Here is an 18,889-nt window from a genome sequence, read left to right as displayed (position 1 = left end):
CCTGAACAGACCATAGTGGCATAGTGGGGGTTTACTGACAACGGCAAAATGAAGGAGTTTTGCTTTAAGAGGGAAAAGTGGATGTGATGAGTGGAGGGGAACAGGTCCGGTTCCTGCCTTTAGCATAACAACAACCATAGGAGTTGGCTATAAACCACAAACAGTTCTCGGAACCAGGCTAATCTCACAGGCTATGACTTTCTATCACACCAGGTGAAGTGGGAGAGGAAGAGCGTAGGTCGGGATGACAGATAGCAGACTCACGGGGTACAGCTGGACGAATCTCCTTCACTCTCCTCTGCTGCACTAGTGTAGAACTGGAGAAGCTCATCTTTCATAGACAGATCATGGCGCAGCTGAGAAACCTGCAGAGGTAGAGAGATGAGAGAGGATGAGAGGGGGACAGGGGGGATGAGAAGGGAGAGAGATGAGAGAGGGAGAGAGGGGGACAGAGAGGATGAGAAGGGAGAGAGATGACGGAGACAGAGGATGAGAAGGGAGAGGGGGACAGAGACGGTGAGAAGGGAGAGAGTTGAGGGAGAGAGGGGGACAGAGAGGGAGAGAGAGGAGAGAGATAAAATATCAACGTTATGCCACATCTTCTCCTGGTTCTGAGAGAGAAGAGCACACGTACACACAATACACACTCCACACACACCTCCTCTCGAATGTGCTCCACTTGCTCCTCCAGGAATTCATTTCTCTCACTGAGGGTTTTGTTCTTCTTCAGCAGTGACTGGCCGATGCGGGCGGCGAGCTCCAAGTCCCGTTCTTTCTGCAGGGGAGACAGAGGGGCTGGTTAGAGGGGCGGAGTATCATGCATCATGATCTAGGAATCAGGTCAAAGGGAAACAGTTGCTAATGTATGACAATGTTTGACTTGTTCTATGATGTGGTTAACTTGGCAGGGCAGAGAGATGTCTGAACGGCAGATTTGACTATCCAAACAGACAACATTGTAAATTGAATGTGCTCCAAGTGATAGACCAGGTTCTCTTACCTCTTCAAGCAGACGAGTAACAGCATCTATGTCACTGTATGTCTTAGTCATCTGGCCCACTCTTTCAGCACATAGAACTGTAGAGACAACAGAGAGGAGAAACACAGTTAACAGCTGTAGAGAGACAACAGAGAGGAGAAACACAGTTAACAGCTGTAGAGAGACAACAGAGAGGAGAAACACAGTTAACAGCTGTAGAGACAACAGAGAGGACAAACACAGTTAACAGCTGTAGAGACAACAGAGAGGAGAAACACAGTTAACAGCTGTAGAGACAACAGAGAGGAGAAACACAGTTAACAGCTGTAGAGAGACAACAGAGAGGAGAAACACAGTTAACAGCTGTAGAGAGACAACAGAGAGGAGAAACACAGTTAACAGCTGTAGAGACAACAGAGAGGAGAAACACAGTTAACAGCTGTAGAGAGACAACAGAGAGGAGAAACACAGTTAACAGCTGTAGAGAGACAACAGAGAGGAAAAACACAGTTAACAGCTGTAGAGAGACAACAGAGAGGAGAAACACAGTTAACAGCTGTAGAGAGACAACAGAGAGGAGAAACACAGTTAACAGCTGTAGAGACAACAGAGAGGAGAAACACAGTTAACAGCTGTAGAGAGACAACAGAGAGGAGAAACACAGTTAACAGCTGTAGAGACAACAGAGAGGAGAAACACAGTTAACAGCTGTAGAGAGACAACAGAGAGGAGAAACACAGTTAACAGCTGTAGAGAGAGACAACAGAGAGGAGAAACACAGTTAACAGCTGTAGAGAGACAACAGAGAGGAGAAACACAGTTAACAGCTGTAGAGACAACAGAGAGGAGAAACACAGTTAACAGCTGTAGAGAGACAACAGAGAGGAGAAACACAGTTAACAGCTGTAGAGAGAGACAACAGAGAGGAGAAACACAGTTAACAGCTGTAGAGAGACAACAGAGAGGAGAAACACAGTTAACAGCTGTAGAGAGAGACAACAGAGAGGAGAAACACAGTTAACAGCTGTAGAGAGACAACAGCATGGAGAAACACAGTTAACAGCTGTAGAGAGACAACAGAGAGGAGAAACACAGTTAACAGCTGTAGAGAGACAACAGCATGGAGAAACACAGTTAACAGCTGTAGAGAGACAACAGAGAGGAGAAACACAGTTAACAGCTGTAGAGAGACAACAGAGAGGAGAAACACAGTTAACAGCTGTAGAGAGACAACAGAGAGGAGAAACACAGTTAACAGCTGTAGAGAGACAACAGAGAGGAGAAACACAGTTAACAGCTGTAGAGAGACAACAGAGAGGAGAAACACAGTTAACAGCTGTAGAGACAACAGAGAGGAGAAACACAGTTAACAGCTGTAGAGAGAGAACAGAGAGGAGAAACACAGTTAACAGCTGTAGAGAGACAACAGAGAGGAGAAACACAGTTAACAGCTGTATAGAGAGAACAGAGAGGAGAAATAGTTAACAGCTGTAGAGAGAGAACAGAGAGGAGAAACAGTTAACAGCTGGGTCATATCTGAGTGCAGTCATGTACTGTTTGTATGTACTGACTGCTAAACAGCTGGGGCAGGGCAGACAGACGGATATTTGAAATAGCTGAGTTATCAGAGGGCCACCTACTGTACACATCACACAGCCCTGCCTGATGACCTCAGAGACCTTTAGCACATTGTTGTTATCAGGTAGACTGACACACTGGCTCTGTCTCAATACTGTTTCCTTGATTCCTCGTTTCCTTGTGTCCTCTCAACCCTTCCTCACCTCATGGCATTCTCAAAACGCCAGAGGAAATCCAGGAAAGGATTCGAGGAGAGGAAACGTGTTTGTAATGTTTCCCTCTGAGGTTTAGAGAAATCGGAGAGACGACAGGAAAGGAGATGAGGGATCCAGGAAAGACTATTGAGACGGAGGAAGTGACAAGTGAGATGGTTTGGACTCTGACCTCACCTCAACCCCACCCCAGCTGAGCTGATAACAGCACGTTGCCAAGCTGCAGTGTCATTCTCTGTTAATACAATGCTATTCCCAGCTGATGCACTGCCACTGCCAAAACATGACTAAATATAGCACTAAACCCTGAGCCTATTTCTACCCCATTTTTCACCCCCAATTTCGATCTTGTCTCATCGTTACAACTCCCCAAAGGGCTCGGGGGGCAAAGGTCAAGTCATGTGTCCTCCAAAATATGACCCGCCAAACCGAGCTTCTTAACACCCTCCCGCGTAGCCCAGAAGCCAACCGCACCAATGTGTCGGAGGAAACACCGTTCGACTGACGACCGTAGTCAGTCTGGCCCGCCAAATCCTCCCCTAACCCAGACAACGCTGAGCCAATTTGAGCCAATTGCGCGCTGCCCTATGGGACTCACGATCACGGGCAGTTGTGATACAGCCTGGGATCGAACCCGGGTCTGTAGTGATGCCTCTAGCACCACATTGCAGTGACTTAGATTGCTTCGCCACTTGGGAGGCCTAAACTGTTTTAATATATATATACACACACACACACACACACACATCACACAGCCCTTTATATATATATATATAAATAAAAACATTTAATCCATTTTAGAACAACCTGTAACATAACAAAAATATACTATATATAAAAGAAAAAGCTATACTGTATATTAAAATTGTTGAACTTCAACTGTCATCTAAAGGCATATTCTAATAAGAAACCTGGAACTCACTCCTGCCCTTTCCACTTCTCTCTCAATCTCTCCATCCACAGTTTGTTATCTACTAATGAGCACGTCATAGCAGGTTCCCAAGACGCCAGAGGCAACACAAAGGTAGGAACAACAGAGTCCAACTTCAATGTGGTTACTCCTAACTAACCTTGTGGATGTTGACAAAAGGGAGACTTGTTTCTCCAGACAGCTCCTGTGTGTTCTTTCTTTGGGGTTAAAGGGATACTTTGGGATTTTGACAATGAGGCTATTTATCTAGTTATCTCAGCTAGGTGTCTGTAGGGCAGCAAACACAGGCTGGTAGGGTATAGGCCAGGCCTGGTATAGTTCTAATTGTTGTACTCTCAGATAGGTGTCTGTAGGGCAGCAAACACAGGCTGGTAGGGTATAGGCCAGGCCTGGTATAGTTCTAATTGTTGTACTCTCAGATAGGTGTCTGTAGGGCAGCAAACACAGGCTGGTAGGGTATAGGCCAGGCCTGGTATAGTTCTAATTGTTGTACTCTCAGATAGGTGTCTGTAGGGCAGCAAACACAGGCTGGTAGGGTATAGGCCAGGCCTGGTATAGTTCTAATTGTTGTACTCTCAGATAGGTATCTGTAGGGCAGCAAACACAGGCTTTGAACTCCAATGGTGGAAACAAATGTAAATGAGGAGTTAGATGCAAAGTACATATTTACATACATGTGCAGCATCACAGTGAGCAGTCATGACAGTGAATGGCCTGTACGGTATAAGGGTTGTTGGCTGATAAAAACAGCTTCATGTAGAGTTATTTACTCTGTGACAGGAGCATTTAAACTGAAAGGCAGACAAGTTACATTACAGAACACATTCCATCCTCACCACTGAAAAATGAATATTCTGATATCCTAATGAGCACAACAAAAGAACAAATAACCAGGGTGTGGTGTCAACATTTTGAGGTGGACCTCAACCATGGAGACCAACCAGAGACTAATCAACAGCACACACAGAGTATAGATCTGGAATGTGATAGAACAGACAAACATCTAGCAGCACGCCACACATCAGCACGCACCAAGGCCCCATGATACACGGTAGGGTATAGGAGACAGCTGCTATAGTTACTGGGTAGGGTATAGGAGACAGCTGCTATAGTTACTGGGTAGGGTATAGGAGACAGCTGCTATAGTTACTGGGTAGGGTATAGGAGACAGCTGCTATAGTTACTGGGTAGGGTATAGGAGACAGCTGCTATAGTTACTGGGTAGGGTATAGGAGACAGCTGCTATAGTTACTGGGTAGGGTATAGGAGACAGCTGCTATAGTTACTGGGTAGGGTATAGGAGACAGCTGCTATAGTTACTGGGTAGGGTATAGGAGACAGCTGCTATAGTTACTGGGTAGGGTATAGGCAGACAGCTGCTATAGTTACAGGGTAGGGTATAGGAGACAGCTGTTAAAGTTACTGGGTAGGGTATAGGAGACAGCTGCTATAGTTACTGGGTAGGGTATAGGAGACAGCTGCTATAGTTACTGGGTAGGGTATAGGCAGACAGCTGCTATAGTTACTGGGTAGGGTATAGGAGACAGCTGCTATAGTTACTGGGTAGGGTATAGGAGACAGCTGCTATAGTTACAGGGTAGGGTATAGGTAGACAGCTGCTATAGTTACTGGGTAGGGTATAGGAGACAGCTGCTATAGTTACTGGGTAGGGTATAGGCAGACAGCTGCTATAGTTACAGGGTAGGGTATAGGAGACAGCTGTTAAAGTTACTGGGTAGGGTATAGGAGACAGCTGCTATAGTTACTGGGTAGGGTATAGGAGACAGCTGCTATAGTTACTGGGTAGGGTATAGGCAGACAGCTGCTATAGTTACTGGGTAGGGTATAGGAGACAGCTGCTATAGTTACTGGGTAGGGTATAGGAGACAGCTGCTATAGTTACAGGGTAGGGTATAGGTAGACAGCTGCTATAGTTACTGGGTAGGGTATAGGAGACAGCTGCTATAGTTACTGGGTAGGGTATAGGCAGACAGCTGCTATAGTTACTGGGTAGGGTATAGGAGACAGCTGCTATAGTTACAGGGTAGGGTATAGGTAGACAGCTGCTATAGTTACTGGGTAGGGTATAGGAGACAGCTGCTATAGTTACTGGGTAGGGTATAGGAGACAGCTGCTATAGTTACTGGGTAGGGTATAGGAGACAGCTGCTATAGTTACTGGGTAGGGTATAGGCAGACAGCTGCTATAGTTACTGGGTAGGGTATAGGAGACAGCTGCTATAGTTACTGGGTAGGGTATAGGAGACAGCTGCTATAGTTACTGGGTAGGGTATAGGAGACAGCTGCTATAGTTACTGGGTAGGGTATAGGCAGACAGCTGCTATAGTTACTGGGTAGGGTATAGGAGACAGCTGTTAAAGTTACTGGGTAGGGTATAGGAGACAGCTGCTATAGTTACTGGGTAGGGTATAGGAGACAGCTGCTATAGTTACTGGGTAGGGTATAGGAGACAGCTGCTATAGTTACTGGGTAGGGTATAGGCAGACAGCTGCTATAATTACTGGGTAGGGTATAGGAGACAGCTGCTATAGTTACTGGGTAGGGTATAGGCAGACAGCTGCTATAGTTACTGGGTAGGGTATACCCTACCTGTTCTGTTGATGCTATCAGAAGTCTGAAGACCTGCTGGCTGCCTGTTCTGTTGATGCCATCATAAGTCTGAATACCTGCTGGCTGCCTGTTCTGTTGATGCTATCAGAAGTCTGAAGACCTGCTGGCTGCCTGTTCTGTTGATGCTATCATAAGTCTGAATACCTGCTGGCTGTCTGTTCTGTTGATGCTATCAGAAGTCTGATGACCTGCCGGCTGTCTGTTCTGTTGATGCTATCAGAAGTCTGATGACCTGCCGGCTGTCTGTTCTGTTGATGCTATCAGAAGTCTGATGACCTGCCTGTTCTGTTGATACTATCAGAAGTCTGATGACCTGCCTGTTCTGTTGATGCTATCAGAAGTCTGATGACCTGCCTGTTCTGTTGATGCTATTAGAAGGGAGAATTCCATGTTTACTCTGAACACAAACAACATACTAAATGTCCTCACTGGTTATCCTGGTATAATACAAATTCACATGACCTACAGCCCTGAAAACATTTGACAAATATTTAAAACCAATCAGTGTAGTACACACGGAGCAGGAGCCACACACAGGGAGCAGGAGAGAGACACAGCAGTCTAACAATGTGGTTCAAAACCACTATGTGAATGAGAGGAGCAGCAAAGCTCCCATAACTCCAGTTAGTATACCTTCTTGCAGAGTACGCTGCTCTTCATCCTCCTCCCTCTCCATCACAGTGGTCAGGTGAACAGACATACTCCAAGCTGTCCTCTGGGGTGCTGTGACAGAGCAGTGACATGCTAACACCAACACTAGGCTAGTGGGGCCCAGCAGAGCCCAGCTGTCTCAAGTCCAAAGCCATGTCTAAGTGTGTGTGTGTGTGTGTGTGTGTGTGTGTGTGTGTGTGTGTGTGTGTGTGTGTGTGTGTGTGTGTGTGTGTGTGTGTGTGTGTGTGTGTGTGTGTGACAGTCAGTCTCAGTCAGCGAGAGAGTGTGTGTGTCTAAGTCGGTGTGTGTGTGTTTGTGTGAGGACAGCAAGGCACGTCTGTCACCCAGTCACAGACACTCCCTCCTCCTGCTCTCTCTCCCTCTATTGTCCATGACTAGAAGACAGTCCACTGTGGAACCAGAGCAGGGGAGTGGCACTAAACGATTCTCAGACTGACAGGACTTTGAATGTTTAGATTAGAGCATGGAGTCAATTCAACATGTCAGCTATGTGACAAGGACTAATATAACCATATAATACGTTATCGTTTTATCCCTATCAAGTCTAAATGTGTCTATTTGCTCACCCCCCTTTTCAAGCGTTGAAATGGTATGTTCCACCAGACTCTCCATGGAAACAGTGCAAGGCGGAGCACACCATAAGACACATACACCTGTTGCAAGGGTGGGGCCCCAGCCTGCCTCACCACAGTCAAATCCACAGGTGACTCAATTTGCACATGCATACTTATTCAACGCAGAAGCAACATACTGAGAGCCAAATAACAGAACAGGAACCATTAAGAAATACAGAGCTTGATGAAATAGAATAAAGGAAGAACAGTATGTATACTGAACTAAAATATAAATGCAACAGTTCATATAAGGTAAATCAGTCAATTTAAATAAATAAATAAATAAATAAGGCCTTAATCTATGGATTTCACCTGACTGGGAACACCAATATGCATCTGTTGGTCACAGATACAGTAACTGATGCTAGTTTAGCATGAGGAAATAGAGAAGCCATCTAGTTTCTAAACCAGTATGGGTTATTCCACCCTATAGAAAATAACATGACACACAATGTTACATATTAGACCACAAATAATACAGACCACAATTCTAATCAATCGACATGCACTGGCTTTATCAAACTAGTCACATTGAGAGCAATGCAACAGCAAACAAATCACCAACATTCCAGTGACAAATGTAAACTGCTAGACAAACTATTATAGATGTGAAAGCCGGTTAGTCAGTTAACTTGTGATAAAAACATCGTTATGTCCATAACGGCTGATAAAAACATCGTTATGCCCATAACGGCTGATATAAACATCGTTATGCCCATAACGGCTGATAAAAACATCGTTATGCCCATAACGGCTGATATAAACATCGTTATGCCCATAACGGCTGATATAAACATCGTTATGCCCATAACGACTGATAAAAACATCGTTATGCCCATAACGGCTGACAAAAACATCGTTATGCCCATAACGGCTGATATAAACATCGTTATGCCCATAACGACTGATATAAACATCGTTATGCCCATAACGGCTGATAAAAACGGTTGACAAAAAACAACCGTGATCCCATAAATAGAACCTAGAACACCATCACCAAATATTTCACATAGCTCTCCAATTAAACATGCTTCCTTCAATTATTCCATGTCCAAATAATTTTCATTCATCTCATTTAACTTCTGGTAATATCCTGGGCAGAACTGTAAGCTAGTGTGGGCATACTGAATGCAACCACACATTCCTATTGAAACAATACAGCATCCACAACAGCTTGTGGCTAACCCCCCAAAACAACCCCCACCTCACAGCCTCCCTGTCTGCCTCAGAGGCCCTTTTTGTGTGCACTGATAAAGTTCCCAGCATGGAGAGACTGGAGGAGGACAGCCCCTCTCACCTCCCTCCAACTCCCCCTCCCAGGCCAATAGAACTGTAGGCCCTGGGCTTTGTGAGCAGGGTGGAGATGGAGGGGGGTAGCGGAGAGGGATGAGGAGAGGGGTACTGTAGGAAGAGGGGAGGGAAGGCTGGCAAAGTTTGGCTGGCAGCCTTCCCTCCCCGCTCCTGTTGGGAGATGTACATGGTCCATGCCCTCCCCACTGCCGAAGTGATCAATATTCTGAGCATCACCCAGGGCTGTGTACCTGCCAGACTCCCAGCCATGTGATCATGGAGCTAGGCCCATCCAGGCAGCTCTGAGCTTGGCCAGGCTGTCCCTGGCTGCCCCTGGCCTTCTGGAGCCCTCGTCTGGCTGTAGCCCACTGAGCCGCCAGTCTCCACAGTACAACCTCCCCTTTAAACCTTCCCCTGCTTCCATGTACTGTCTGCTTCATTATGAGCCCGTCTCCACAGCACAACCTCCCCTCCAAACCTTCCATGAACTGTCTGCTTCATTATGAGCCCCAGTCTCCACAGCACAACCTCCCCTCCAAACTTTCCATGTACTGTCTGCTTCAATATGAGCCCCAGTCTCCACAGCACAACCTCCCCTCTAAACCTTCCCCTGCTTCCATGTACTGTCTGCTGCAATATGAGCCCCAGTCTCCACAGCACAACCTCCCCTCCAAACCTTCCCCTGCTTCCATGTACTGTCTGCTTCATTATGAGCCCCAGTCTCCACAGTACAACCTCCCCTCCAAACCTTCCATGTACTGTCTGCTTCATTATGAGCCCCAGTCTCCACAGTACAACCTCCCCTCCAAACCTTCCCCTGCTTCCATGTACTGTCTGCTTCATTATGAGCCCCAGTCTCCACAGCACAACCTCCCCTCCAAACCTTCCATGTACTGTCTGCTTCAATATGAGCCCCAGTCTCCACAGCACAACCTCCCCTCCAAACCTTCCCCTGCTTCCATGTACTGTCTGCTTCAATATGAGCCCCAGTCTCCACAGCACAACCTCCCCTCCAAACCTTCCCCTGCTTCCATGTACTGTCTGCTTCATTATGAGCCCCAGTCTCCACAGTACAACCTCCCCTCCAAACCTTCCCCTGCTTCCATGTACTGTCTGCTTCATTATGAGCCCCAGTCTCCACAGCACAACCTCCCTTCCAAACCTTCCATGTACTGTCTGCTTCATTATGAGCCCCAGTCTCCAAAGTACAACCTCCCCTCCAAACCTTCCATGTACTGTCTGCTTCATTATGAGCCCCAGTCTCCACAGTACAGCCTCCCCTCCAAACCGTCCATGTACCGTCTGCTTCATTATGAGCCCCAGTCTCCACAGCACAACCTCCCCTCCAAACCTTCCCCTGCTTCCATGTACTGTCTGCTTCATTATGAGCCCCAGTCTCCACAGTACAACCTCCCCTCCAAACCTTCCATGTACTGTCTGCTTCATTATGAGCCCCAGTCTCCACAGCACAACCTCCCCTCCAAACCTTCCATGTACTGTCTGCTCCATTATGAGCCCCAGTATCCACAGCACAACCTCCCCTCCAAACCTTCCATGTACTGTCTGCTCCATTATGAGTCCCAGTCTCCACAGCACAACCTCCCCTCCAAACCTTCCATGTACTGTCTGCTCCATTATGAGTCCCAGTCTCCACAGCACAACCTCCCCTCCAAACCTTCCCCTGCTTCCATGTACTGTCTGCTCCATTATGAGCCCCAGTCTCCACAACACAACCTCCCCTCCAAACCTTCCACTGCTTCCATGTACTGTCTGCTTCATTATGAGCCCCAGTCTCCACAGTACAGCCTCCCCTCCAAACCTTCCATGTACCGTCTGCTTCATTATGAGCCCCAGTATCCACAACACAACCTCCCCTCCAAACCTTCCACTGCTTCCATGTACTGTCTGCTTCATTATGAGCCCCAGTCTCCACAGTACAGCCTCCCCTCCAAACCTTCCATGAACTGTCTGCTTCATTATGAGCCCCAGTCTCCACAGCACAACCTCCCCTCCAAACCTTCCATGTACTGTCTGCTTCATTATGAGCCCCAGTCCCCACAGTACAACCTCCCCTCCAAACCTTCCATGTACCGTCTGCTTCATTATGAGCCCCAGTCTCCACAACACAACCTCCCCTCCAAACCTTCCACTGCTTCCATGTACTGTCTGCTTCATTATGAGCCCCAGTCTCCACAGTACAGCCTCCCCTCCAAACCTTCCATGAACTGTCTGCTTCATTATGAGCCCCAGTCTCCACAGCACAACCTCCCCTCCAAACCTTCCCCTGCTTCCATGTACCATCTGCTTCATTATGAGCCCCAGTCTCCACAGCACAACCTCCCCTCCAAACCTTCCATGTACCGTCTGCTTCATTATGAGTCCCAGTCTCCACAGCACAACCTCCCCTCCAAACCTTCCGTGTACTGTCTGCTTCATTATGAGCCCCCGTCTCCGTCAGCTCTGCTAGCGGTGGTTTGGCGTGATAATGAACGACAGGAAGGTTGGCTACACAAAGTCAATGGGACCAGGCTAGTGGCTAGGCCATTACTGGTTGGCTGTCCAATCATGGTGTTGGATGAGATCTCTAGAAACGTGTGGATAGTTGGAAAGAGATATCCACAGTACAGCACTGCAGCGTGTTTATCAACCATGTGAATATAAAACCATGTCATTTAGACTTGTCCTAACTGTTGGAGTAGACCGGTAGTAGGGGACGTGGACATTAAAATGTCAAGAGGCCCTCGCAACACAATCTACTGTAGTAAATGAGTCCTCCAACATCATATGTAAACAGCATTACCAAAGAGATCTTATCCAACAGAACAGGCCTCTTCTCATAATATATAACCATCATCTATGGAAACGTCTTCAGCCAAGGGTATAGGCCTAGTCAGCTGTTTTATATCGCTTAAGTTGGAGACTTATATCTCCCTCACCAACTTTAAACATCAGCTATCTGAGCAGCTAACTGACCGCTGCAGCTATACATAGTCCATCTGTAAATAGCCCACCCAATCTACCTACCTCATCCCCATACTGTTTTTATTTACTTTTCTGCTCTTTTGCACACCAGTATCTCTACTTGCACATCATCATCTGCTCATTTATCACTCCAGTGTTAATCTGCTAAATTGTAATTATTTGCTCCTATTTATTGCCTACCTCCTCATGCATTTTGCACACACTGTATATAGACTTTCTTTTTTCTACTGTGTCATTGACTTGTTTATTGTGTTATTGGCTTATTTATTGTTTATTCCATGTGTAACTCTGTGTTGTTGTCTGTGTCACACTGCTTTGCTTTATCTTGGCCAGGTAGCAGTTGTAAATGAGAACTTGTTCTCGACTAGTTTACCTGGTTAAATAAAGGTGAAATAAAATAAATATATAGAGCCACTGATCATGTTGGATGGCTCAATGAAAGAATCAGGGGATACAGGGATAGCTATAGTCCGCTAGGTGAAGCTGCTGTAAAACATTTCCATATTATATTGCTGTGTGATGCTATGTGCTGCTACTTTCCAGGACTCAGATCTATAGGACTGTTATTCTGACTCTACAGATCTATAGGACTGTTATTCTGACTGTACAGATCTATAGGACTGTTATTCTGACTGTACAGCTCTATAGGACTGTTATTCTGACTGTACAGCTCTATAGGACTGTTATTCTGACTGTACAGATCTATAGGACTGTTATTCTGACTGTACAGATCTATAGGACTGTTATTCTGGCTGTACAGATCTATAGGACTGTTATTCTGACTGTGCAGATCTATAGGACTGTTATTCTGACTGTACAGATCTATAGGACTGTTATTCTGACTGTACATATCTATAGGACTGTTATTCTGACTGTACAGATCTATAGGACTGTTATTCTGACTGTATAGATCTATAGGACTGTTATTCTGACTGTACAGATCTATAGGACTGTTATTCTGACTGTACAGATCTATAGGACTGTTATTCTGACTGTACAGATCTATAGGACTGTTATTCTGACTGTACAGATCTATAGGACTGTTATTCTGACTGTACAGATCCTATAGGACTGTTATTCTGACTGTACAGATCTATAGGACTGTTATTCTGACTGTACAGATCTATAGGACTGTTATTCTGACTGTACAGATCCTATAGGACTGTTATTCTGACTGTACAGATCTATAGGACTGCTATACATCCCTCTACTCCCATTTTCTCTGTCACATACACACACAATGGCAGGGCAATACTAAAGCTCCATGGGTAGTCAGTCCGCTCTATGAAAAACCACCTTGTCATTCCCCTTCGTTGCTACATTTACATAGCAGCCTTGTTTTGTGGTGCCACAGTTTCTGTTGCTCCTAATTCACCCTGGTTACAATCAACAGAAGCTGATATCACACCCAACACAACAAAATTATAGTAAGAGAATTAGCTACAGCCTCGTCCTACAGCCATGGCCTCCTTGGCTGAGGAAAACTTAGTTAAATGCACCTGTTATCAGACAGACCAGAGCAGAGTGAAGCAACACAGCAGCCCCTGGCTCAGTGGTTCCAGCATCATGTGACTGACGCAATACATACTGGGGCGAAGAGAGAGAAAGGCAGATTTATACAGTCAATGGTATATAACCACCCTACCAGCAAAATCATCCCCTCTAGCCCTCCTCCCTGTCCCTCTCCCTTCCTCCCTCCCCTTCCCCTTCCCCACATATAGCCCCATTAACAGCACAGTTAGATAACAGCTAGATGGATAACCGTCCCGATCAGGCTTACCATCTGTGCATTCCTCATAGTACCAGTCTAGCTCATAGTAATCCGCCTCCACAAATTTCTGCATACTCAGTCCCCTTCAGCTGAGAGGAGCATCACCATCTTCTCCTGTCCTGCTGCGGAGGTCACGAGAACACCTGCCCATCCTTTCATTACATACTCTGAGTTCTCTAGGAGTTTACCATGATGAGGAGACCATGTGGAACAGCACATTTTATCACTGGTACCAGAGCGGAAGGATGGGAGGGACAGGAGGAGAGGAAAGAGAGAAAGAGATATTTCCCAAAAAGCAACGCAGCCCAAAACACAGTTATGCAGCAGGGATGTGTTGCTGCCTGGTGGTGAGTCAAGGTTGTATCACAAATGAGGGAGGGGCCTGGGGAGGGCCACGAGCCAATGAGGAAGGGAAATGTCAGAGGCATGCTCCTCCCTCTGAACTGTTCCTGTCAATAGCAACCTGCTTTCGCCCCTCCTCTCTCTCCTTGGCTCACCCTCCCCTTCTCCCAACAGTACATCCTACTGTGAGGTTGCCATGGAGACTGGCTCCCTACTCCAGCACTGAGTAGCATCTGAATGCAGGCTAGTGTTGCTACTGCTGCTGCCTCTATGTGACCAGCTCTCTGTTCATATCTGCCTGGTCTGGTACAACACCTCTACTACAGGGCAGGGAGATACTAAGAAATCATTCAATATGTTTATAGTGGGGAATATAGTTCTCTCCCCCACACTGATTTACAGCAGGATAATATCTGAGATGCTTCTACTTCTTTAATAGCATGTCCCTTTGATAAAGAGCACACTGACTAATTCTAACACCACTTGACAGTCAGACAATAAAAAGGTCAGATGTAATTTTAGAGACAGCCATGAATCAAACACTGAGGATTATTATTTCAGCGATTATAGAATCACTTCCTCAACCTGCCTGCTGACTGATTCAACGGTGTATAATGCCATTAGTATTGCATCATATGGAGTGTAATGTGTCTGTGGTAGAAGATGCATCAGAGTAGGAGTGGCCTATCAGGGAACAGCTGACTAGCCAGATGACCAATGAACCACCCTGCTGCCTATCCTCCTTGTGACATCACAATCACAGGTGACAAGACCAGAAATGACAAGACAAGTGACAAGAACGGAATTGACAAAACCAGATTGGTGATATAAATCTCTATAGCCTAGTTCTGAATTGAATCAAGGAGTAGAGTACAATATCTAAAACCATCTATCAAAGAATATCAGTTTGGGAACAAAGGTTTGTATTACGCTGCACAAATGTGACAAAGTGGTCTTGTCTTGTGAGAACACTGGAGTCTATCCTTTAAGTCAGTATCAGTAACTATTTTTAACCAATGCTGCAGGACTGTCATTGTAGTCTACATCTGCGACAATGTAATCAGAGTATTAAAGTGCCACAGCATCTGTTATTACAGCCTCCTACAGTGCCGTCTTTCAGACAACAGTACAGATACTGTATCAACACAAAGCACATATCTGCTGATTGATGGTGTTAAACTTCCTGAGCTCTACAGTATGACCTACATTCACAACAGAAGGCCGCTGACAACCAGTTGACATAAAGGTCATACACAAGGACAGATCAGTATGTGATCAGATCAGATCCTGAGTGGTGGAGCGGTCTAAGGCACTGGTATCGCAGTGCTAGAGGCGTCACTACAGACCCGGGTTCAATCCCGGGATGTATCACAACCACCGCACAATTGGCCCAGCGTCGTCCGGGTTAGGGGAGGGTTTGGCCGGGGTAGGCCGTCATTGTAAATAAGAATTTGTTCTTAACTGACTTGCCTAGTTAAATAAAGATAGAAAAAACAAGAAAAACAAGAAAAAGCCAGAGTCATCAGACACACACAGCCTTGTGTCTGTCCAGCCTCATGTCTGGTTGAGACACAGACAGACGTTAGGACAGACGTCTCCCACTGAGCTGATAGGACCAGCAGCCGAGCAAACTGGCAGAGCGTGGCGCTTCTGCGTGGCGTGTTTGCTGTGTCAACCAGGCCCAGCTGTCTGTCGCTGACCCATATGGGCTCAGGGCCATATTAAAATGACTGTCTCCCTCTACCTTTCATTCCCTTTGTCTCAACCTCTGTTTGTATCGCTCTGTCTGTCTGCATGTATATATCTCAGACAGACTTCCTCAGTCTCATTACGACACCAGAATCTCAGCTGTTTGTCTTCCACCCCCATCATCCTCATTTTTTAACTCCTTGATCTCGGCTCTAACCTGCACCATTTCCAAAAATACACTGCAATATGAGCTCAATACAATTACTAATGTCAAGGTTAAAGCGATGAACCAGTTGAATATCAAATGTGTACCAGCGTACAACAGACCACATAAAAGGAAGAATAGAAATCAGAGAAGTGACCAGCAGAGGGAGTGTGGAAGCCCTCGCCCCTCTTGCCTGCATCATCTTAACAAAACAACCAAATACAACCGCTGCGCTTACGGAAATACTTCAGTGTCTCTTCAATCTGCTCCACGGTGAGGTCCAGGTTGGTATCGGGGGAGAGGACAGGGGTGTGGAGCCAGTCGTCGTGGTCATACCCGTAGATGGTGTCTGCTCTCAGCTTGTAGTGGGGCAGCTGCTCCTCCAGCAGACTGATGATCTCCACCTCTGGAAGATCAGTACTGTTACACACATCTGTAGGAGGAGGACAGGGGAGGGGAGAAGGACAGGGGAGGAGGAGAGGGAAGGGGTGGGGAGGGAGAGGAGATAGGAGAAGGTATGAGGGGAGGAGAGGGAGAGGAGAAGAGGAGAGACTAGAGGTTAGTTTACCCCCCTACAGCAGCAGGAGGTTATGTAACAGGTGCCTGGTTGAAAAACACCAGAACAATGGCTGTTTATGTTTTAAACTTCATCATCTAGAGCAGGGTTCCCCAACTGGCGGCCCGCGGCCAACTCAATATTGGGAAGGTGTTCTTAATGTTTTTGCACACTCAGTGTATGTGATCGTATACAAATGTAAGCAAGGTTTGAAATTATTATGGTTTTAGTGAAATGTTAATCTGTTTGGCCTTCTTTTGGTCAATTTGTAGTCTACAAATTATTTGTAATTACGTTCTGACCCCAAAAAATTGTCCTGCGTCTGAATCTAGTTAATGATCCTTGATCTAGTGAGAACGATGACAACAGTCTTGCTCAAGACGTACACATACCTTTCAAAAAGCAATTTGTAGCTCCTCAGTGGGCTATCCCTCTGAACAATCTGCTTTTCTAAACCATAATCAAACACAACGACCTCTGAACTATGGTCATACGTGATGATGTGTAAACAAGATACAATGACACATCAGAATCTTTGTAACAGTCTGTTTACATAAAGGGAGTGCAGCAAGAGCTACTGAAAGCAATGTAGGAGGACCTCTGGTGGCACATTGAGGAACTACAATCCTGCTGATGTCTATGTATCACAACAGTGCTACAGAACAACAAGATATGACAGTGATTTACAGAATAACTGATCCTGGAGCTGCTTTATAAAAATGAAGAGCGGGCATACAGTATACTATATAAACAAGGAGAATAAACCCACAGACTGCAGAACATATTGGCATGGGAACTGGGAAGACGTTCTCCTTCCAGATACTAGTTTGCGACAGTAAACTCTGTGCTTCACTGGAACATAGTGAAGGCATCTTACCAGCACTTCCTGCCATGGGATTTACTCCTTCCCTCAGCAGATCCAGATGTCCATCAGACTCCCATCCAAACACTGTTACAGCTCATCACTGTAAAACGCCTAGATAACTTCACCAGAATCACACACACTAAGAAGTGACTGAGTTGTGAATATGGAATTGAACGTCTCAGTTTATGTGAGCAGGCATGTTTCCAATCCATTTGTTCAACAGCTGCATACATAAGGCCTGCATATCTGAGGTGGCGATGACGCTCCAGCAGACAATGGTGTCCCAGATAGCCAGGCCTTAATCCAGACAGAATGGGCTGGCAGGCTGCTGAGACAGGCTAAACTGACTGACACCATGGTACTGACTGTCACCAGCAAAACCTAGCAGCATTAGCAGACTACAGCAGGGGAGTCTGCAACAGACAGTCACACACAGACTACAACACGTGGGGGACACACTACTGTTATGGTCCACTGCCATCAATTAAAAGTAGTAAAAACATAGAAATTCATATTTAACTCCTTAAATCTCATATTTCTGTTAAATAGAGCCGATTATAGGTATATTCTTCATATTCAGCTCAGATCTCCGAAGTGTAACTGGGACGACCAACTATACTCAGAGCTATAAAAACCTTCTGAACAACACAACAGACAGGCCATGCAAACCAAAATAACAACAATGGCTGGAAGTGTCACATGAAGTGGATCAGGGCAGCCAGACATACTGTATCATCACAGGCATTAAACAGTCTCTACTATCCTTCACAACAACATATTCACTGATACAGTATGACAACACCTGTGTCATGCCTTCTCTGTCGCCATGCAACAGCTGGAACTAAGGGATGTTGTATTAATGTTGTATGAAGATTGCATAAATGTTGTATGAAGGTTGCAGAGAGCCCCTGAGTGCTGACAGCTACTAGCTAGACCATTTGCTGTTGATTATTCCTGGACTGTATTTATAGTCAGATCTGTAAGGCCCTGGCACTCTGCTCTGCACCCGCTGGCCCACTGTCCTTCCTGTCCCCTCTACCTCTCTGGCATTCACTTCAAATCCCCAGGCTACAGTACACTACTGTAGCGCAGGGCCAATACAGGCAGAACCTACATCCAACTACACAGAAAACTAGACCCCATGGTGACAAACAGACAGACAGAGAGCGAGAGAGCACAAGAGAGACAGACATGGGGGCAGTACAACTACGAACTGTGTCTAACTCTAGTCTAGTTCACGTTCTAGTCTTCATATCCAACCCTATCATGTTTACTAAGAGATGACTAAAACAAATGACTGAACAATAATGTGTGTACTTGAAAATTTAAAAAATAAAAAATGTAAGTCCAAATAAAGTGAGGAATACCAGTAGTTTTAAACACCAAACAAGCCCAAACCACCCCATAGATCCAACCCAAAGTCACGGTGTCCAGTACTCACTCATGGCGCCTCTGCCCCTTGCTCCGTGTCCTCTCACCCAGACTTACATTTTCCGCTTCTCCAGGAAGGGGAAGGGCGAAGAGTGGGAGAGAAAAAAAGAGGGGAGGGAGGGAGATAGAGAGAGGAGAGGAA

At 46.0% G+C, this 18,889-nt stretch overlaps 1 protein-coding gene across 7 annotated transcripts in view; it reads right to left on the bottom strand.

Moving 5' to 3' along the window:
• The window catches only part of LOC139573124 (trafficking kinesin-binding protein 1-like), a 41,580-nt gene extending 22,691 nt beyond the window's left edge, over positions 1-18,889 (bottom strand). For 2 of the 7 annotated variants that reach the window (XM_071396244.1, XM_071396245.1), the window contains exons 1-5: positions 18,758-18,889; positions 16,134-16,328; positions 1,001-1,077; positions 659-775; positions 265-365 (exon numbers count right to left, since the gene is read on the bottom strand). In XM_071396244.1, coding sequence (XP_071252345.1) covers positions 265-365; positions 659-775; positions 1,001-1,077; positions 16,134-16,328; positions 18,758-18,761 — 494 coding nt within the window. In that variant the 5' untranslated portion in view covers positions 18,762-18,889. Of the gene's footprint in view, positions 1-264; positions 366-658; positions 776-1,000; positions 1,078-6,963; positions 7,288-13,668; positions 14,004-16,133; positions 16,329-18,757 lie in introns of those variants that run through there. The other 5 variants (XM_071396238.1, XM_071396239.1, XM_071396241.1 and 2 more) reach the window with 3 other exon arrangements.

Source organism: Salvelinus alpinus, chromosome 4 (genome assembly GCF_045679555.1).
Source record: "Salvelinus alpinus chromosome 4, SLU_Salpinus.1, whole genome shotgun sequence".
Taxonomy (NCBI): Eukaryota; Metazoa; Chordata; class Actinopteri; order Salmoniformes; family Salmonidae; genus Salvelinus; species Salvelinus alpinus.
Note: the sequence above shows the minus strand (reverse complement) of the source record. Positions and strands in the feature narration are given on the sequence as shown.